The sequence below is a fragment of the Lepidochelys kempii genome, chromosome 3 (assembly GCF_965140285.1).
Source record: "Lepidochelys kempii isolate rLepKem1 chromosome 3, rLepKem1.hap1, whole genome shotgun sequence".
In the NCBI taxonomy this organism is placed as follows: Eukaryota; Metazoa; Chordata; order Testudines; family Cheloniidae; genus Lepidochelys; species Lepidochelys kempii.
In genome coordinates, this window is record NC_136382.1 from 206,642,151 (window position 1) to 206,664,879 (window position 22,729).

At 39.3% G+C, this 22,729-nt stretch overlaps 1 protein-coding gene across 11 annotated transcripts in view; it reads right to left on the reverse strand.

The window, feature by feature from the left end:
* Positions 1–22,729, reverse strand: part of RALGAPA2 (Ral GTPase activating protein catalytic subunit alpha 2) — a 306,764-nt gene that overhangs the window by 89,243 nt on the left and 194,792 nt on the right. For 10 of the 11 annotated variants that reach the window (XR_012158341.2, XR_013635627.1, XR_013635626.1 and 7 more), the window contains one exon: positions 15,543–15,670. The exons of the other annotated variant lie outside the window; for it this stretch is intronic. Coding sequence is in view for 5 of the 10 variants with exons in the window: in XM_073339773.2 (XP_073195874.1) it covers positions 15,543–15,670 (128 nt within the window). In the remaining 5 variants the exon portion in view is untranslated. The remainder of the gene's footprint in view (positions 1–15,542; positions 15,671–22,729) is intronic. 11 annotated transcript variants of the gene reach the window in all.

Sequence of the window (22,729 nt, forward strand, 5' to 3'; positions counted from 1 at the left end):
AAACTCATGGCGATTGGGGGAAGTCCAGGACGACTGGAAAAAGGCTAATGTAGTGTCCATCTTTAAAAAAGGGAAGAAGGAGGATCCTGGGAACTACAGGCCAGTCAGCCTCACTTCAGTCCCTGGAAAAATCATGGAGCAGGTCCTCAAAGAATCAATTCTGAAGCACTTACATGAGAGGAAAGTGATCAGGAACAGTCAGCATGGATTCACCAAGGGAAGGTCATGCCTGACTAATCTAATCGCCTTCTATGATGAGATTACTGGTTCTGTGGATGAAAGGAAAGCAGTGGATGTATTGTATCTTGACTTTAGCAAAGCTTTTGACACGGTCTCCCACAGTATTCTTGTCAGCAAGTTAAAGTAGTATGGGCTGGATGAATGCTCTATAAGGTGGGTAGAAAGTTGGCTAGATTGTCGGGCTCAACGGGTAGTGATCAATGGCTCCATGTCTAGTTGGCAACCGGTATCAAGTGGAGTGCCCCAAGGGTCGGTCCTGGGGCTGGTTTCGTTCAATATCTTCATAAATGATCTGGAGGATGGTGTGGATTGCACCCTCAGCAAGTTTGCAGATGACACTAAATTGGGAGGAGAGGTAGATACGCTGGAGGGTAGGGATAGAATACAGAGGGACCTAGACAAATTAGAGGATTGGGCCAAAAGAAATCTGATGAGGTTCAACAAGGACAAGTGCAGAGTCCTGCACTTAGGACGGAAGAATCCCATGCACCGCTATAGACTAGGGACTGAATGGCTCGGCAGCAGTTCTGCAGAAAAGGACCTAGGGGTCACAGTGGACGAGAAGCTGAATATGAGTCAACAGTGTGCCCTTGTTGCCAAGAAGGCCAATGGCATTTTGGGATGTATAAGTAGGGGCATTGCCAGCAGATCGAGGGACGTGATCGTTCCCCTCTATTCGACATTGGTGAGGCCTCATCTGAAGTACTGAGTCCAGTTTTGGGCCCCACACTACAAGAAGGATGTCGAAAAACTGGAAAGAGTCCAGTGGAGGGCAACAAAAAGGATTAGGGGACTGGAACACATGATGTATGAGGAGAGGCTGAGGGACCTGGGATTGTTTAGTCTGCGGAAGAGAAGAATGAGGGGGGATTTGATAGCTGCTTTCAACTACCTGAAAGGGTGTTCTAAAGAGGATGGATCTAGACTGTTCTCAGTGGTAGCTGATGACAGAACAAGGAGTAATGGTCTCAAGTTGCTGTGGGGGAGGTTTAGGTTGGATATTAGGAAAAACTTTTTCACTCGGAGGGTGGTGAAACACTGGAATGCGTTACCTAGGGAGGTGGTGGAATCTCCTTCCTTAGATATTTTTAAGGTCAGGCTTGACAAAGGCCTGGCTGGGATGATTTAGTTGGGGATTGGTCCTGCTTTGAGCAGGGGGTTGGACTAGATGACCTCCTGAGGTCCCTTCCAACCCTGATATTCTATGATTCTATGACAGAACAAGGAGCAATGGTCTCAAGTTGCTAGTGGGAGCAGTCTAGGTTGGTTATTAGGAAACACTATTTCACTAGGAGGGTGGTGAAGCACTAGAATGGGTTACGTAGGGAGGTGGTTGAATCTCCATCCTTCGAAGTTTTTAAGGCCCGGCTTGACAAAGACCTGGCTGGGATGAATGAGTTGGGGTTGGTCCTGCTTTGAGCAGGGGGTTGGACTAGATGACTTCCTGAGGTCTCTTCCAACCCTAATCTTCTATGATTAATTATCACACTTTCCTACTAATCTGCAGGATTACCAACTCTCTCTAACATATCTGAGGAGAGAAATGATGACATCCAATGCTCAGCTATTACATAAATCAAGTGTGTGTTCTTATTCTGTATGTACGTATATACAGACATATACACAAATATATAATTTTGCAGTGGAATAGTATGAAAATTCAAGATAAACTTGAGGGGTTTATAACTGGACGAAAAAATCCGAACCCTGGGGTGGGACACCACAAACTGTCATACTGGGAGTGATTTTTTTGCTAACCCAATGAAATGTGGTTCAGCTTTACTTTTTATTTATAGAAGAGAAAACAAAAACAAAACAAAAAAACAAACAAAAACAAACCAATAAATGATACAGTTAATATTTTCAAACTTTTGGAACCTTTTTGCTCTGCTACTAGAAGCAATGAGCCTAGCAAGCAAGAGGAAGAGGTGTGACAGAGTTAGTGCTTGGGCTATCTCCATTTCTGCTGAAGACAGGAGACAACTCAGTACAGCACAGTAATGGAGATCTTACAAAATGAAATGATAAAGATATGCAGGAATCTGAATTTGCAGGACTCAAGTGGCTCGAAAATAAAAGAAAATAGCATGTCCTCTAAAATGAGGCTTTTAAAAAGATGTCTTTAGATTGACCATGTATTTATTAATCCAGAGCAGATATTAATTTAACATCTAATGGTTCTTGAAAACAGAAACTGTAGTTAAACTATTAAGGAAGTAGTTAGGAGACCAGAGTCAGATTACCATAGATCGTAGAAAGCATATCAAGCAGTGTGTGTCCCAGGAAGACAGACTGTAAATCTTATGCTCTTCAATGGATGCCTTGCAAAACCTGGGACAGAACTTCAGATGTGTACCCAAACATTTGATTTCTTCACATTGTTCTAACCAATGAGAGTTAGTGAAACAGTAAATTGGATGGGAATTACTATGGTCACATCCAACCAATGAAGACACCTAGTCAATACCCAAAGTCAATAGAAGACTAGCAGATTTTAGCACCACAGTCTCTTCTGAAGTTAGAAAGAACCGTACTCACCAGAACTATCAGAGGATAAGCATGCAGGCATTTCCATCAAAGAAGTGAATGCTCCAATTAGCTATGTGCACCTCTTAAAGTTGAGGCTCAAGGCAGGTGATCTCCCTCAGAGTCTCACTCAAAGATCCAGTTCACCATAGATCAGTGTGGCCATTCTTCAGAGGCAAGATATGAGATAGGCTTCTCTCAAGTTTAGAAGCAGGCAGAAAGGCCTCACTGTCCTAATAGATTCTGTCCTATTTCAAACTGTATGGGTTTCCCAGCGCAAGTGGGCTGAGTTTATCCTTTCTCATTAATCAATGTAAAGCAGCACTGACTGATTGTACAAAGAAAATTTTGCATAACACCAGCTTTTTGTGATCCATAGACAATCCAGGAATGGTTCCATTTCTAGGATGCTGACATGTAACATGTGCTCCTGGAGGGACAAAGTATCCTGGGTATAAAATTTCCTGCCGAGCGGCCCAGTTGTAAACCATAGACGGCCAGAACTAACTTAGATTTAGGAAGCTAGGAAATTAATCTACTTAGACAGATTGAATTTGAAGTCATGCTAACTCAAAGCAGTATTTTTCAGTTGCATTCTGAGAATATGTGCATAATGTGAAGACACTGAAACTTCAAAATCCTTGTGGCAGTCAATGTGAAATTATGAAACAAATATTGCTTAAGTCCCTGAAACCTGCAGACTGAATTGCACCTTCACCTCCAGAGGATAAAACTAGTACCTAAGATTCAAAAGAACAAAGCAATTTAGATTTAGAACAGTATGAGTGCATGTTAAGATACAACCTTGTTTTGTTTTCTTTTTTAATCTTTACAGATAAACTGAGCTTTCGATGCATTGTAAATGACTGCAAGACAACTTAGGAAACAGTACCTGGATACTCAAAAATACCTTCATAATGTACAGTTCATTTAGGAGAATCTGGAGGAAAGCACAAAAATACATTGCACATGTGCCATTGTCAGAAGTTATACTTACTTAAATTACAAATACATAACCATGTTTAACCTTTCTCCATACTGTATGAGATCTGGATTCCATCAAAAGCAAAGTACATAAATATATTTCATTATGGACTTTAAAGGTATATATTTCTTCTAGGTGTTCCAGCAACAGCAAATTCCAATTTTATATATTTCAGTTATTGTATTTTTATATATAATTCAGAAGATGTATTGTTTAAGAAAAAAAACAAAAGGAGCCAGCCTGAAATTCACTGGGCTAAATACAAGCAATCAATAACTCAGAAGAATCCATTGTTGACTAAATCAGATTTTTACATGCACTCAGGGTTCCAACAAACCTGATCTCTCAAAGTACCTTACATAATTTCATCAGCATATGCCTTGAAGTCAGCAACAGGCCAGTTTGGGTTTTATTAATTGCTTTATTAAATTTACACATACAAACACTAGTGTAGCCCATAATATTTTTTTCTGACATTCTGATTGTTTTCAATTAGCCCCTCTTGCTTTTGTTTTAGATGATGTCTCTCCTACACATACCAAAAATAAGTATTTTCCATAATACAAGGGACTGAGAAACTTGCAGCTTCATACAATCTGTCTGAACCAATTCTTGATCCTCACAAGCATCACTTCGTATCATTACCACATGCTCAGATATTTCTCTAACCAACAAAACCAGCTTCTTGAAATTGTCTTGAACATAAAATACCATTATTTATTGTTTTTTTCCCCACTTTTGGTAGTCATTTCTCAAATTATTCCATGGGGTGGACTCCTATCCAAAGAACACAGGACTTGGTAGTGAAGAATATGATCATGTAGCTTATCTAGATATTGCCTGGTTTCTCACAAGGAAACCAAGCAGAGTTAGCAGAAACAGCAATTTAATCTTACAATATTCCAAATAAGGCCTCAATAGCTTATTATAAAGTACTTATCTATCAAAAAAAATCATGTTTTTTTTTCTTATGACATTACTTGATTAGGCTCCAAAACAATCTTCTTACACAAGGGTAAATCTAGAGAAGGACTTGCTGTCTCAAATTTTTACTGCCATGAGTTTGGGATGGCTGAGTCACACATATGCAGAGGAGTTGTGAGTGACTTATGAAGGTCTTTCTCAAACAGTTGTCTATGAAAACTTTACAACAGCTCCACACGATCATATTTTGTATATATTAGATTTTTAGACTCCCCTCCATTCCCTCTGCCCCAAAGTATAACTGATGCAATTGTTATTTGGGGCAGGGAAGGAGAAGAGGAGAAAAAGGGGAGGAATTTACTGCTGTCCACAAGTACAATATAAAGTCATTTTAATAGTAGTTTGAAAGTTTATACCATGATTTGTGAGATATATGATTTAATGTGGTGGCCATTCTACATACCACTTCACCAAGCACCAATCATTCTCTCTCAGATGCTTAGCTAACTGGTTCTTGCTCATATGCCCAGGAAAGTGATCACCATTTGTGCGGTCAGGAAGAAATTTTTCCCTAGGTTAGATTGGCAGTGACGTTGGGAGTTTTTTGCCTTCTTCTTCAGCATAGATAATGGCATAGAGAGTACACTTATAAAGTTTGCAGATGATACCAAGCTGGGAGGGGTTGCAAGTGCTTTGGAGGATAGGATTAAAATTCAAAATGGTCTGGACAAACTGGAGAAATGGTCTGAAGTAAATAGGATGAAATTCAATAAGGACAAATGCAAAGTACTCCACTTAGGAAGGAACAATCAGTTGCACACGTACAAAATGGGAAATGACTGCCTAAGAAGGAGTACTGCAGAAAGGGATCTAGGGGTCATAGTGGATCACAAGCTAAATATGAGTCAACAGTGTAACCCTGTTGCAAAAAAATTCTGGGATGTATTAGCAGGAGTATTGTAAGCAAGACACGAGAAGTAATTCTTCTGCTCTACTCCACATTGATTAGGCCTCAACTGGAGTATTGTGTCCAGTTCTGGGCGCCACATTTCAGGAAAGATGTGGACAAACTGGAGAAAATCCAAAGAGCAACAAAAATGATTAAAGATCTAGAAAACATGACCGATGAGGGAAGACTGAAAAATCTGGGTTTGTTTAATCTGAAGAAGAGAAGACTGAGAGGGGACATGATAACAATTTTAAAGTACATAAAAGGTTGTTACAAGGAGGAGGGAGAAAAACTGTTGTTCTTAACCTCTGATGACAAGACAAGAAGCAATGGGCTTAAACTGCCGCAAGAGCAGTTTATGTTGGACATTAGGAAAAACTTCCTGTCAAAGTGGTGAAGCACTGGAATAAATTGCCAAGGGAGGTTGTGGAATCTCCATCATTGGGGATTTTTAAGAGCAGGTTGGACAAACACCTGTCAGGAATGGTCTAGATAATACTTAGTCCTGTCTTGAGTGCAGGGGACTGGACTAAACAATCTCTCGAGATCCCTACCTGTTCCATGATTCTATAGGGTGCAGGCCACTTTCTGGGATTATCTGGATATATTTCACTTAATCAACTCCCTGCCATACAAGGGGCATTTGGCAGTGGTGCACCTCAGTCCCTCTTGTTCTCTGCCTCTGGCACATAATAGTTTAGTCTCTTGTGAGCTGTAATACTTTGGTCTAAGTTCAGTTATTGGCTTCAGTGTGGCGGTGCTGTTGGTGTCCTGTGATACAGAGGTCAGACTAGATAATTTGCTGGTTCCTTCTGGCCTTAATCTCTATGACCAATTTGCCTCAATCCTGATCTAGAAGGTTCAGGCCAACCTGGGAGATGTGCTACTTTCACACCTGCTTCACATAAAACCAAAGACAAGTTAGATGTACAGCAGCAACTTGACCTGCAGTCTTGAATTACAAGAATGTATCTGCAAAAAGAAAAGGAGGACTCGTGGCACCTTAGAGACTAACCAATTTATTAGAGCATAAGCTTTCATGAGCTACAGCTCACTTCCTCAGATGCATATCGTGGAAACTGCAGCAGGCTTTATATATACACAGAGAATATGAAACAATACCTATTCCCACCCCACTGTCCTGCTGGTAATAGCTTATCTAAAGTGATTTCCAGCACAAATCCAGGTTTTCTCACCCTCCACCCCCCCACACAAATTCACTCTCCTGCTGGTGATAGCCCATCCAAAGTGACAACTCTTTACACAATGTGCATGACAATCAAGCTGGATGACCCAACACTCTCACAAATCTTGGGAGACAGGCCAGTCCTTGCCTACAGACAGCCCCGCAACCTGAAGCAAATACTCACCAACAACCACATACCACACAACAGAACCACTAACCCAGGAACTTATCCTTGCAACAAAGCCCGTTGCCAACTGTGCCCACATATCTATTCAGGGGACACCATCACAGGGCCTAATAACATCAGCCACACTATCAGAGGCTCGTTCACCTGCACATCCACCAATGTGATATATGCCATCATGTGCCAGCAATGCCCCTCTGCCATGTACATTGGTCAAACTGGACAGTCTCTACGTAAAAGAATAAATGGACACAAATCAGATGTCAAGAATTATAACATTCATAAACCAGTCGGAGAACACTTCAATCTCTCTGGTCACGCGATCACAGACATGAAGGTCGCTATCTTAAAACAAAAAAACTTCAAATCCAGACTCCAGCGAGAAACTGCTGAATTGGAATTCATTTGCAAATTGGATACTATTAATTTAGGCTTAAATAGAGACTTGGAGTGGCTAAGTCATTATGCAAGGTAGCCTGTTTCCTCTTGTTTTTTCCTACCCCCCCCCCCCCCAGATGTTCTGGTTTAACTTGGATTTTAACTTGAAGAGTGGTCAGTTTGGATGAGCTATTACCAGCAGGAGAGTGAGTTTGTGTGTGTATGGGGGTGGGGGGGATGTGAGAACCTGGATTTATGCAGGAAATAGCCCAGCTTGATTGTCATGCACATTGTGTAAAGAGTTGTCACTTTGGATGGGCTATCACCAGCAGGAGAGTGAATTTGTGTGGGGGGGTGGAGGGTGAGAAAACCTGGATTTGTGCTGGAAATCACTTTAGATAAGCTATTACCAGCAGGACAGTGGGGTGGGAATAGGTATTGTTTCATATTCTCTGTGTATATATAAAGCCTGCTGCAGTTTCCACGATATGCATCTGAGGAAGTGAGCTGTAGCTCACGAAAGCTTATGCTCTAATAAATTGGTTAGTCTCTAAGGTGCCACTAGTCCTCCTTTTCTTTTTGCGAATACAGACTAACACGGCTGTTACTCTGAAACCTGTCAAGAATGTATCTATATCTGACACTGTCTCTATGTACAGGTTTCAGAGTAACAGCCGTGTTAGTCTGTATTCGCAAAAAGAAAAGGAGGACTTGTGGCACCTTAGAGACTAACCAATTTATTAGAGCATAAGCTTTCGTGAGCTACAGCTCACTTCTTCAGATGCTTCTTCTCTATGTAGCTGTTCTAGTCAGAAGCTACATCATGTGCTAAAACAAGAAGCAGTTTGAATCCTCTGAATCTGACAGTATAAAATATAGCATATTTTTCTGAGCTCTGTGTACAATATTTAGCAAACATATGCATTACTGTCAACAGAAAATGCTTATAAGTAAATTTTATCAAGAAAATACACTTAGGGAATCCTAAATTGACCAAAAAACTATTGGCTAACCCTGAAGAAGAGACCACACAGAAGGAAGATTCTTTTCACATGGATGCCTTTTTCATTGCATCATAGCTTTTACGTGCTCTTTGCTGTGCCCTGCCTTTTTCTCTGTGTGTAATTAAACTGATTTAAAGTCTAGTTTTACACATACATTGTTTATCAACCCTACTCCTAATAAATGCCTAGGACATGCTGCTCATAGCATTATATTCAAGATGGTACTGACAATTAGCAACCTCAGATTTAATTGCCATTTGATTAGGAAGATCTTTTGTTTATCTGCAGTCAATTGTTTTAGTCTGAGAGAGAATGATATCTCTTGAAGATTACTGGTTCCTTCCGCTCTCCAGGAAACAGAAGATGGTTTTGAAACCCTCAAACTCGTATGTAATACTTATTATGTTAGTATACAGCAATTTCTAGTAGCTTTGCATATTAGTATGCTATATTCTTATTATGATGTTATGTCATCTGAATGCTTATGGTTAGTCATTAAAACACATATAAAATAAAATTCTTGCCTCAAAGAGCATGATAGTGAGGCTACTCCCTGAAGCATATCAGCTAGCACTCAGTAGCATCTTTATGTTTGTGAGAGCACTCCTTAGCGTGGGTTAAAGCCAGGAGTCCAGACGTTTCTAGAAGCTTTACGAATAATCCTCTCATTTTCAGGAGTACATTTAAATGTATACTAATACCTGGCACGTGAACTCTATAACACTTCAAGAGAAGTTGAGTTCAGATCTTTCAAAAGAATACTATTCTATTCTCTGTTTTGTTATTTAAACTTAACTTGAGTACAACTGTATACTTTGATTTTGTGTGATGCCATCTCACTCGGTCTGAATTGTGTAAATGAACCAGTTTCACGAGTGGCTTTGAGATACAAGACAGCAGCTACTCCAATACTTGACAGAAAATTTGAATACGCCAGTTAACTGACACATTTTTGAATACCTTCCGTGCTCTAATAAATGCTTTAACACACAGAAATCGCTGCAGCAACATGAAAAGTATTTAAGAACAAGAAAAAACACTCATACACTCTGAAGTTTTTACCTTTTCCACTTTTTAACAGCTTTCTAATAGCAAAAAATATATTTCGGTACAACAGTGGAATTTGAGTCATCGTGGCCAAATGATTACAGTGCAAACCCCAGATTCTTCTGTGGCTCTGCAGGCTTCTGGTCCCCATGGTAACTAAACCTCAGATATTGTCCTCCACTCAGCTGGAGTACAAAGTATTGGGAGGCTTTTGTGTCTGATGAGATTTCTTCCACAACCTTCTAGCAACAGACCCTAGTGCTTCCTCCTGACTCTTTTCTAATTGAGATGCAAATTAATCTCTGTGGCTGATTACACTTCCCTTAAAAAGAAAAGGAGGACTTGTGGCACCTTAGAGACTAACCAATTTATTTGAGCATAAGCTTTCGTGAGCTGAAGTGAGCTGTAGCTCACAAAAGCTTATGCTCAAATAAATTGGTTAGTCTCTAAGGTGCCACAAGTACTCCTTTTCTTTTTGCAAATACAGACTAACACGGCTGTCACTCTGAAACTTCCCTTAAAGCTACTGATAAGTGCAGCTGTAACCAGAGTTTACAGACTTTCCAACAAGTGACTTCAGTTGCCATTATTTGCATGAGACTGCCAGGACTTTACAGCCCACTATCTAGGAGATGTAGATCACTTCCCCTTCGGCAGTGCCAGATTTTATTCACTGTATGTTGTTTAAATTTAAAGTGAAAATGAAAGCAAACTCTGCTATTTGAAATAAATGTTTTACAATTATTGTACTGTCCCCAAAATTATTTTGCTCTTTGCACCATGTTTCTGACTACACTATCATTTGCCATAATGCAGTTTTTTACTTTATTCTCAAGTCTAGGTCATAAACACATTTCTGAAGCCCCCTAATTGTTTTTGTTGCCGTTCTTGGAAAGCCTTCTGCTTTGTCAATATTTTACTGCTACTGAGATGTCCAGAACTAACTGGAATATTCCAGGTATGGACTTAGCGGAGATACAATGCTCTGCATCACTATAGTTTACCACACCATATAGTGTCAGATTACCAGTTTCCACCTATACACAGAATAAAAAGTATCTTTGGTAATTTTGTGGTAATGGTTGACAAATGTTGACTTTTTAATGGCTTGTACTTTAACGAGAATGGGAACGCCAGGTCTCTGGTTTTCAGCCAGAAAGTCCGGTTGAAAGGAGACCTGTACAGTGGCCAGTCACATGTACTGACCGGATACCAAAAGTCCAGTTGCCATGGGTGGGGGGGCCAAGGGAGGAGGCTCTGGGTCATCAACCCATGCCAGCCCCTGCTCAGTGGGGGCTGCCTCCTACCTGCAGCTCGGGAGCCTGCCTGCCCAGTCCTAGCCCCGAAGCAGAGGGAGCGCTGCTGCTGCTGCTGGTGGTGGTGGATGGGGGAGAGGAGATAAGTGGACAGGACCAAGTAAGGAGGCAGGGGTTGGGGGGGAGAGCCAGGCGGGATGAGGGCAGGGCCTCGGGGGAAGAGGTAGGGCGAGAGGAGGTTCCAGCTCTCCTGCTGCGGTGTTCAGTTTTTAGAAATTAGAAGGTTGGCAATCCTATCCATGAGATGCACTTCTTTTATACATACGTACCCTAAAGCTGCAACAACTTTTTTGGTATCATATCCCCAGTGCAAAGTCATGTTTATTTTGCTGTCCAGTCTCAATCTTAATTCTTTCAGCGTTATTGCTTTCTGGGTTTACCCTTTCCATTGAATATTTTTTTTTTTAATTATTTCACTCCCAGTGGCGCTGGAAGAGTTTTTGGAGTGGGAGTGCTGACCTGCACCCCTCTAGCTCCAGCCCCTAGAGCTGGGACCGGGAGCAGGGCCATGGCTCTGGGAGGGGGGACGGGGCCACAGCTAGGGGCAGGTCAGAGTCCCAGGCATAGGGCTGGCAGCAGAGCCCCGGCAGCAAGGCAAGACCCTGCATGCGATCTGGCGGCCAGTGGATCCCCCGGGCATGGGATCGCGGTCAGATGGGACCCTGTGGCCTGCAGTGGAGCCCCCAGGCTGTAGCGGGGCTGGTGGCCAGGACGCCAGGCACAGAACCTGGGGTGCTGAGGCACCCCCTACATCCCTTCTTTCCGTGCCTACGTTCACTCCAGATTTCCTAACAAGTGTTTTTTCAAAGTTTTCTTTTTCCTCATTTAAGTTTAGAACTTGTGCAGTTTTTATCATCTGAAAAATTTTATTAAATGCTAACTAACCCATTTCTTTTTGTCATTTTAAAAAACTGAACCCCTAAGAATTTATGATCTTAGGGCCTAATTCTGCAACTCACGCCAAGTAGCACTTACTCATGATCGGAGTCCCATTAAGTGGGACTAGTTACTCAGCATGCATAAGCATTGTAAAAATCAGGCCCTAAACAAGGATGTAAATGAGACGGGACATAAACTTCAGCACCTGCTAGACATCGTCCCTGAAACTCAACACATTTCTGTTTATCATTACAATTTGGTTATGGTTCTTCAGCTCATTTCCAGTCTATGTGGCGCTGTCCATACCTAGGAAAATCTCATTAAATGCTGAGAGTAAGCTTTCCTGAGACATCAGAAAAGCTTCAATAATATTTTAACACTGTACACTTATTGAAACTACTGTTTTTTGTAATTTTGTCAAAAATTGAAATAAATGTACCTGGCAATATGTGTTCATGACTAACTCATGATTCTATTAACCTGTAGATGCTTAGAAACTTTTTCTCAGTATTTCTCCTATTATTTTACTGGGGTTTGGAGCAATTCTTTTTTCACAAGGAATCGCTGGGAGATAATTACCAGGATAATTATCCTTTCCCTTTTTAGAAGAAAAGAGGACATTGATCTTCTCAGATCTTATAACTCAATCACTACCTTATTCAAGTACTTCTGTTTAAAAATCACAGGGCGCTGCTCAAGGAACATGTTTAGTTAGTAATCAAATAAAAATTTTCTTCTTAACATAGTCACTCTCAAAACGCCAAGGTTGGATATCACCAAAATACAATATGAAAACTATGGAAACGTATACATATTGAGCATTTCATTATATTACTAATTCCTGAAGTTTCTCCCTTTTGGTTTAAGCATTTTATGAGCATATGTGTGCATGGAAAATTATAGTTGTATATATGAACTTATTGAGCCTATCCTGTCAATCCCCCTCCATTCCTTTCCTATTTCCAAACAATAGCCTGACAGATTCCTCCACCTAACAGGCTGAAGCCAAACACCTGCCTTCTCATCCCATGACAGATCCTCAGGTCCCTAGAGTGCTCTGTTCTATCTTGTTTTCCCCACCAGCAATCACCTGTTTCAACAAACTCCCTCTGGCAGGGGTTTCCAACAAAATGTTCTGTCCCCTTAAGAAAGTTACCAAACCTTTACTTTGTGCTTAAAGGTGAATCTTTATTCTCTCTCACATCCAATAAAAGTTGCTTAGGACTTTCCACCCTACTCCAGCTTTTTCCCTTCTCTGATGTCACCTCCCCACTACATTACCTGTTGTGAGGTCCAGCTGCCTTTGTCAGGCTCCAGTATTTCTACTTTCCATTCACATCACATTACCATATGCACAGTATGGTTTGATGCCAAAGTGCACATGTGCAAAGTAATGATGCTGCTAGACCTCACAATGGCCCCAGAAGGGTACAGTGGCATGTATCATACCTAGTCTGTGTGTGTTGCATTTAAGTAGAGAGAGAAAGAGGCCTGGCGAATGTTGGGTCATAGCAGGCTGGTGAAAACCAAATGCCTATGGTGTGTGGAGAGACTCTAGAGAGCCTTAAGGCCTATGGGAGATGAAAGTCACTATGATCTCTCTGCACATTAAGTGGATGGAGCTGTGACAGTGAAGGAACTGGGGACCTGTTTATGGGGTACTGTTACCTTAATAGGAACCTTAAATATGGTTTGTTTTGGAGAAAACATCTGAATGATATAGTTCCTTATGAAAACCAGTTTATTTATCCCTAGTATTCTTGTATGGATATATTCATTTATATAAAATAAAACTTTTCTTCTTAACACAGTCACCCTCAGGCTCCAGCATATCACCCTCAAATGCTATTACACACACACACACACACAGTTAGATACACACACAAACACACACATATATATATATGCTCGAGTGCTAGGGATTAGTCAAGTGGTTCTCATCAGGTAACTGTATCAGACCTGAGCTCTTTCTTTAAAACTAATCCAAGCCTCTGGGTGCGCGCATGCACACATATATGTATATCACTGCCTATGCCACAGACTCTGACACACAAGCATAAACTGTTAAGATATGTGTTTTAATATGTATACAGTGCTCTGAAGCTAGAAAATGCTACAGTATTTATACTTGCTATGTATCATTGTTTTAGGTGAAGGAGCTCAGCTTTAGAGAAATAGGTTTTGGACTTGATATCCAATGACCATGATTTGATTTTAAAATCATTGGTTAACTTGGGAATTGTAACCATAGCAAGTGGCAAACTTCCAGTTTTCAGCACTCTAGACGTTGAAAAAAGTCTACTGATTGCCCACTAGGGAAAAAAATAAGCAGATGGCAGTTGAGCTAGCCCTCGCCACTGAGAAAGAACAGTGACCACTAGATAAAGGCTAAACTTGACAGATTCTACTTAGCCTGCTGAGGAAGTTATTACAGGAAAATCTAGGAGGAACAAAGGGCAAGGATGAACATTACATCAAATCATATCTTCTGTTTTCCTACTGTGTCAAAGATCATTTTTCCCTTAGAGGTAATGGCATGTTTTTCACTCTTATAATCTCTGTTACTGTATTCCGGTTACCAGCAATACTAGACTGATTGTTTTATTGTCAAACACAGCTTAACACATCTGCTCATACAGTCAAGGTTACAGACAGAGGGAACTACTTTGACAGTAGTACTTAGCTGAATTACCCACTCATGACACAAAAGTGAAAAAGCTAGCGAGTTTTGAGTCTGCTTTTAAGTACTGACATAATCTTATAACTAAGGTAGCGTGTGGGCTTGCCTGTGCAACTCCAAACAACTTCACCTGGTTTAAACTGAAGAGGAAAAACAAAAAAGATAATAAAATGTTATTTAGTGTCTTTGATTCTTATACAAATCTTCATTTCTGAAGCTTTCCACCAACACAATTAATCAAATTTAGCTCTTCTACAAAAATTACAATTTCTTACATAGCCATAGTAACTAGAAAAATTGAACCTAAAATGTGCATGCCTCTGATAAACTCTAACAAAGCCATCTTTTCTTCATCACAAAGATTGAGCATTCCAGTTGTTTCATCTCAGGAAAATCAAGCGAGGCATCCCTCATTACATAATTCAAAAGCCCCCAAATTAAAAGCCTCCAAAATAAACTGAAATAAGATGAGTGCTGATCCATAGAAACATATGGGACTGTTAGCAATGTGGTTAATGAAGCACGCTAGAGTAATTTTATAACATTAGTGGCATTAAGAGAAAAGAAAACCAGAATGTCAAGTAATGAGTGATTTTATGCGATTAGCCTGCATACCACGCAAGAATAATAATTCACACTACACAATTCTACAATATTGAAGCATGCCTTCCAGTTACCTATAACTACTGCTGGAAGAATGTGTTCTCAAAATTCTATGATGCAATGTGGGTAAAATGAAAAATGGAGATAAAGACTGATAAATATCAATACCATTGGCCAAATGCTACCTATCTTAGTGATGTGAAGATTCCCAAAGAAGACTGTGGAAATACTTGCATTATTACATAAGGGAGTAGAACTGGGCTCCTTTTGTAAATATTAAGCTAATATAAACAACTATTTTCTCTGTGCTTCAGAAATTTGCAAATAATCCCTCTTAAATTTTAAAGCACCATTACATCTAACAGTATACCTGTTGACTCTGCAATTAACAGGAAAGTCCAAAAATGCTTGTATTGTTATCCTTTATTTTTAAAGCATACCATATCAGATTAAAGCTCAGCAAGAATGAGTCTAAAAACCTCCTGCTTGATATGAAGAAAGCTTTGACATTTTCCCGATGCACAGTTCTTAGTATAAGTCCAAGTGAAGAGATCTCATTCGCACTTACCTCTACCAGAAGAATATTTGTACTTATGATTCCTACATTCAAATTGCATAAAATGCACAGAAGGAAAGGATACAAGCTCTGGTAGAGGGGTATGAGAGATTTCACAGCCCTGCTGGCATTGATGCATGTGGCACATATAAGGCTTGGCAGCAGTTTTGCAGTCACTATTGCTCCATCAAACAGAGGACCAAAAAATGGCACCTGCAATCCAAAAAATAGAAGTAATAGTATTTTCAGATGCAGCATTCTCCAGTCTTAAATTGATGGTATAACTGGGGGTGGAGGGAGATTTTCAAAGGCACAAATAGAAACTAGGTACTCAATCCCCATTGACTTTCCAAAGGAGTAGGGCACCTAACTTACCTTTGTGCCTTTGAAAATCTATTCCGAGGACATTATATTAAATTCTGCAATACACAAATAGGGATCAATGAGGTTTTGGAAGGGAAGATTACAAAAATGAAAAATATCCAACACATTATCTCTTTATAATGAGCCTGCTCCACTATTTCTGACAGAAACAAAATAAGCATGTTATTATATGTACCAAATAATCTTCTAGTAAGACATTCATGGCGATATTTTGTTTTCAAGAAAACATACATTTGTTGAGATCTGGCATTGTGCTCTCAGCTAAATATTTGTATACCTAAAGTTTTGCCACTGGATATTCTTCACAAATACCATCAGTTCCCATCTCTCTTGGAGACCAGGAAGATACTGCTAAATAGTTTTTCACAGGCTGATTACAGACATAAAAAAATTGATTAGTTCCTACTGCATGCATATTAGGGTTGTAGTCTCTCCTCCATCCCATCACTTGGGCTACAATCAGAAGAAAGGTAAGTCAATCATACTCAGTAGAATTTAGCTTTGGTAAGTACTGCAAAGCAGGTTTTTTGGTCACAGATTTTTCTCCTCAGATTGTAATTTTTGCTTGAGCACAAAGCTATAGCTTAAACTGTAGCACAGATTAAAGTAAGAACAGAAACATTTGTTGGCAGCTGTCAGTATTTGCATTTATATATAAAAGTAGCATTAAGATATAATGTGGAAGTAACTTAGATACTTAGACATCCATAACCTGTTTTGAATAAAGTGAGTCTTTAGGTTTATTCTCATAAACCATAGCATTGGGGTGTAGTCATGAGTTTGGAATGGCTTCCTGTCTAGCTCCCTGAAGAACAGTCACACAAGGAAAAGTATAGCTTAACGAAAAGGTAACAAGTAAAACTGAAGTCTCCATGGGATGCAAGAAAAGAGAAAATCCCCAAAGAGGTCAAGAATCTGGTACAGGTGGTAGGTAAACTTGAGTGAAAGACTGGATTGAGCTAAGTATAAAAAATAGGGCTGTCAAGGGATTAAAAAAATTAATCACGATTAATCACACGATTAATCGCACTGTTAAACAATAACAGAACACCGTTTATTTAAATACTTTTGGACGTTTTCTACATTGTCAAATATAATGATTTCAATTACAACACAAAATACAAAGTGTACAGTGCTCACTTTATTTTTTATTACAAATATTTGCACTGTAAAAAACAAAAGAAATAGTATTTTTCAATTCACCTAATACAAATACTGTAGTGCACTCTCTTTATCATGAAAGTTGAACTTACAAATGTAGAATTATGTACAAAAAACCCCTGCATTTAAAAATAAAATAGCATAAAACTTTAGAGCCTACAAGTCCAATCAGTCCTACTTCTTGTTCAGCCAATTGCTCATACAAGTTTGTTTACATTTGCAAAAGATAATGCTGCCTGCTTCTTGTTTACAATGTCACCTGAAAGTGAGAACAGGTGTTTGCATGACACTGTTGTAGTTAGTGTCACAAGATATTTACGTGCCAGATGCACTAAAGATTCATATGTCCGTTCATGCTTCAACCACCATTCCAGGGGACATGCATCCATGCTGATGACAGGTTCTGCTTGATAACCATCCAAAGCAATGTAGAAAGATGCATGTTCATTTTCATCATCATGAGCCAAATGCCACCAGCAGAAAGTTGATTTTCTTTTTTTGGTGGTTTGGGTTCTGTAGTTTCTGCATGACAGTGTTGATCTTTTAAGACTTCTGAAAGCATGCTCCACACCTCATCCTTCTCAGATTTTGGAAGGCACTTCAGATTCTTAAATCTTGGGTCCAGCACTGTAGCTATCTTTGGAAAATTCACATTGGTATCTTCTTTGCATTTTGTCAAATTTGCAGTGAAAGTATTCTTAAAAACGAACAACATGTGCTGGTCATCATCCAAGACTGCTATAACATGAAATATATGGCAGAATGTGGGTAAAACTGAGCAGGAGACATGCAATTCTCCCCCCAAGGAGTTCAGTCACTAATTTAATTAACGCATTATTTTTTTAACAAGCATCATCAGCATGGAAGCATGTCCTCTGGAACGATGGCCGAAGCATGAAGAGGCATATGAATCTTTAGCACATCCGGCATGTAAATATCTTGAAACATCAGCTACAACAATGCCATGCGAACACCTATTCTCACTTTCAGGTGACATTGTAATTAAGAAGTAGGCAGCATTATCTCCCGTAAATGTAAACAAACTTATTTCTCTTACCAATTGGCTGAACAAGAAGTAGGACTGAGTGGACTTGTATGCTCTAAAGTTTTACGTTGTTTTGTTTTTGAGTGCAGTTATGTAACAAAAAAACCCTCCATATGTAAGTTGCACTTTCCTGATAAAGAGATTGCACTACAGTCCTTATATGAGGTGAATTGAAAAATACTATTTCTTTTTATCATTTTTACAGTGCAAATTTTTGTAATAAAAAATAATATAAAGTGAGCACTGTACACTTTGTATTCTGTATTGTAATTGAAATAGATATATTTGAAAATATAGAAAAACATCCAAAATATTTAATAAATTTCAGTTGGTATTCTATTGTTTAACAGTGCAATTAATCACGATTAATTTTTTGAGTTAATTGCGTGAGTTAACTGCAATTAATCAACAGCCCTAATAAAAAGTGAAGTAATCCAGTATATCTCTCAAAGGGATTCTAAAGACATAACTGTAATTACTTCCTTAAAGAGTTTTGTGCTGGAGACTTTAGGTGACGATGTCCTCAAGAGCCTTACTGTCTAATTTAGGGATTTAAGATATGGATGGAGGATCAGGTTCCAAAGGCAATATACTAATAATAAATACTGTACATATTATGTCTCTTTTAGACTGTAAATTCTTCATGGCAGGGAACATCTCTGCTATTTAGGGTAGTATATACATGATTTTTTCTATAAGGTAGGAGTTAGCTTCTATTAAGCCAAATTTTAACAGGTCCTTACATTTATTAAAACTGAATAAATTCATTAGATATTATCCACCTGTGATCTGATGCCAGTCAAGAAATTTTCTGGAAAGCTGTGGGGGGTAGGGGGGAGCAGGCAAACCAGACAGTGTTGTCATGAGAGCTTAGAAATTGAGTTTCTACTTGGAAACTTTCCACCGTTTGGGAGGTGGGGGGGGGGGAGTTGGCTTGTTATTTTTTAAAAAATGATTTGAACTAGAATCTCCAAATTTGTTTTATTCTGTTGGCCTAAATGAGGATTGATATTTAAAAATACATTAGGGTAGATTTCTGGGTTCATATCTAGGCCACAATCCTGCACCCTCAACTGCACATTGGGACCCTAGTTATTGCATGCAGTGTTCATAAACATTGAAGTCCTTAAAAGGTCTACCAGCTCTGGAACATGGTGCTCATTGCCCACAGGTTGTGGGCTTCCTAAGCTCAGGAATGGAGTAGGGACAAGGGGTCCAGGAAGGCAGAAGAGGAAAAATGAGAGACATGGAGCCCCAAGGGGGTCTAGTGTGCAGATGAATGGAGAGAGACCGAGCCACATCAGGAAAGGGCCATAGACCCACATAGCCATTGTTGTAGAGCTTCTAAGTTCTGCAAAGCTTAGAAACATTAGCTCTGCAAAGTCTGCTGTGATGATTGTTAGTTCTTCAAGGCCAGGGCTGTTTTAAATTAATTCATAAAAATGTAAGGAAAATACATTACTAAAAAGCCTATGACAACTGAATGATATTGAAAATATGTAGCTGTATCTTCAAAGATGCTTTAAAATAATTTACATCTTAAAAAAAAACCAAACAACCACCCCAGCTCTCAGCCACTAGATAGACACCACAAATTCAATCAAGAGCACCCAACCAACCAACCCTAACTTAGCCCCTATTCTCACCATGCAGATACTACTGTGATAGCTTCAATATAGAAACCAAGACAGTATTAGATATAATTCAATGCATGTAAGATAGATACATTTAGCTTAGCAGTTAAACTCTACATAGCTATCCTCAGCAAATCTAATATGTAAACAAATATTTTCATAAGCTTTTTAAGACTTAAAATGTGCTTAGTTTTTATATTCTGTATCACTGCAGAGTTCACCTATGAACTTGAAGGCGGCAGTGTGCTTCTGGTAGATATTACTTTATGATATTCAAGCTAGATATCTATCTATGCTGAATCTTACAAGTGGAACCCCACATAGGGTTCCCTTCCCCTGTACAGCCCCCCCCCCCCCCGGGGAGTTAAATAAGGGAAAAGAATGATCTGGCCCAAGGTAATTAGCTTCTAAGCAAAGGGCCAGTTAATAGCAAAAACAAACCAAAAAAACCCATCTTAAAAACAGTATCTTATAGATACATCTAGGCAAGATGCTGACAGGCTTGCCCTATTACATGAGTTAGAACTGCAACACCTCTCATTGGTTTAGAATCTCTACCTAAGGAACTGATCACGTAAATGTAGGTCGACAACTTGCAGTACTCTCAGTACCTCTGACCATCACAAGTAAATGCTAGAATAAGCACAACACACGGAGAAGCCCAAATTATTTATAAAGTGGAAAAATGTGTGGAAATACACATAAGTAAAATGAATATGGATGGTTAAAAGAAAAATGAAAAATCTTAAGAATATTAAAAATGTATAACAGATACTGATTTTCAGAATAAGTCAACCATGAACTAATTTCTCGACCACAAAAATCTAAATGAAAAAGAAACTAAATGGAACTAGTAGTAATTATCAAAATTTAATCTATGGATTTTTTCCATCTGTACTGGGGCTTATCACATAAATAAATACCCTCTATTATTCTTCTGTAACCGCTTTGTGGGTGACTGTGACAGTCATTCAATAAACGGACAAAAGGAATAATATAAATCCCCTGCATCAGGGGAATCCCTCTAATTAGAAGTGGCAATGAATCACAGAAGAAATTTGATTTTAATATAACATCTGCAAATGACAGCTGTCTTTTCACACAGTTCTTGTTAATGTCATTCCTTTACTTAAAATAATTATTAAAACCAGAAAAAAAATTAATATAAAATATTTCCATAATTTGACTAATTTTGGATCATTTTCAGAACATGCAGTTTAACATTTGGAGCCTTCATCTATTTCTATATGCAAGATTTAGTAGATTCCCAGCTGGAAAAAACAAAACAAACCATCTATGCCACAGACGTTCTACAGCATCAAGTTTTATGCTGACTTTGTTTTTAAATTAAGAATTGCTAAGACCAAAACATTTGTAAATATAAATTCATTTGAAGATCTATGAAAGGAAGAACAATTTTTAAAAGTACTGAGACAGGGAGCAGCGAGTCAGACCTGTTAATTTTGTATGCCAGGTGTGAATAACGAGGGTACACACTTATAAACAACATATGCAGACCACACACACATTTTCAAGTGAGTTATGAACGTAAATGCCCAGAAACTGATATGTATTAGTCAACGTATTAACAGTTAATTTTACAGAGGTTTTAATATCCACATAAACAAACAAAAAAGTTCATAATGTAAATCACTGGAATTATAAAATGAAAGTAATAGTCAAATATTCTTATTGACTATCAGTCATTGCTGGTAAGGTTAAAGAAAATGATTTAAAATCTTGGAAATGTGTTGGGTTGTCTTAAGGCAGCATCATACAACAAGTTACTAAATTTATCATGCCATTTTCTGAAATTCAATAGGTAATCATTAACAAATGTCAAAACATTAAATGTTTCAAAACTGAGCCATTTTCATCGGAAATGCTAGATTCTGACACACAAATCTATTTCAATATTATATACCTAAAGAGAAAAAAGCATGTATTTTTCCATCCATGATTGTATTTTCTTAGTATTCAAGAGAAGTATGCCATTAAATCACCTTCTGAGCTAATGTAAAATGTTTTTCCGAACAATACACAATTTAGAAGGAAAGCAGAATTCTGAAAACCGCAACTATTCTTACTTTGTACCACAGAAGAGATTTTTATTATTATTTGTATAACTCTAGCAGTATCATAGATATTTATGGATAAATGTGAGGATAAGGTTCCTGCCCTGAACAGCTTACAAAGTAAGGGCTCAATCCTGCCAACATGTGCAAGTAATTTTACTCATATAAGTATTACCATAAATCTACTCATCTGCATAAGGATAGGTTCCATAAAAAACGGTTACCTACTTTTTGTAACTGTTTTTCTTCAAGATGTGTTGCTCATGTCCATTCCATTCTAGGTGTGCGCGCACCCACGTGCACAGTTGTCAGAGACTTTTGCCTTAGCGGCATCCATAGGGCTGACTGCGGCACCCTCCTGAGTGCCATGCTCATGCATCCGTATGTCAGGCGTCGCTGGCCCTACACCCTCTCAGTTCCCTCTTGCCAGCAACTCCGACAGAGGGGCAGGAGGGCGGGTAATGCAATGGACATGAGCAACACATCTCAAAAGGTAGATAACCGTGTTTTTTTTTCTTCAAGTGCTTGCTCATGTTGATTCCATTCTAGGCGACTCACAAGTAGAAGAAACAGAGGTGGGCTCAGAGTTCACAGTCTTGCAGCACTGCTCTACCTAAGCCAGCGTTGTCTCAGGATTGCTGGGTAAGTGCATGGTGAGACATGAATGTATGGACGGATGACCGGGTGGCAGCCCTGCAGATATCAGAAACTGGCACATGGGCCAGGAAGGCCACCGCTGAGGCTTGTGCTCTAGATGAGTGGGCGGTTACGATCGCTGGTGGAGGCACCTTTGCCTGATCATAGCAGAATTGGATGCAGGCAGTGATCCAAGATGAAATTTTCTGGGGATGTAGACTGACTCCAACCATGCCTGTAGTGGCCGGAGGTGAAGCTGGGCATGACGGACCACATAAATACAAGCAACCATGTGGCCTAGCAGTTTTAGGCAAGTGCGGGTGGTGCTGAGCGGGTG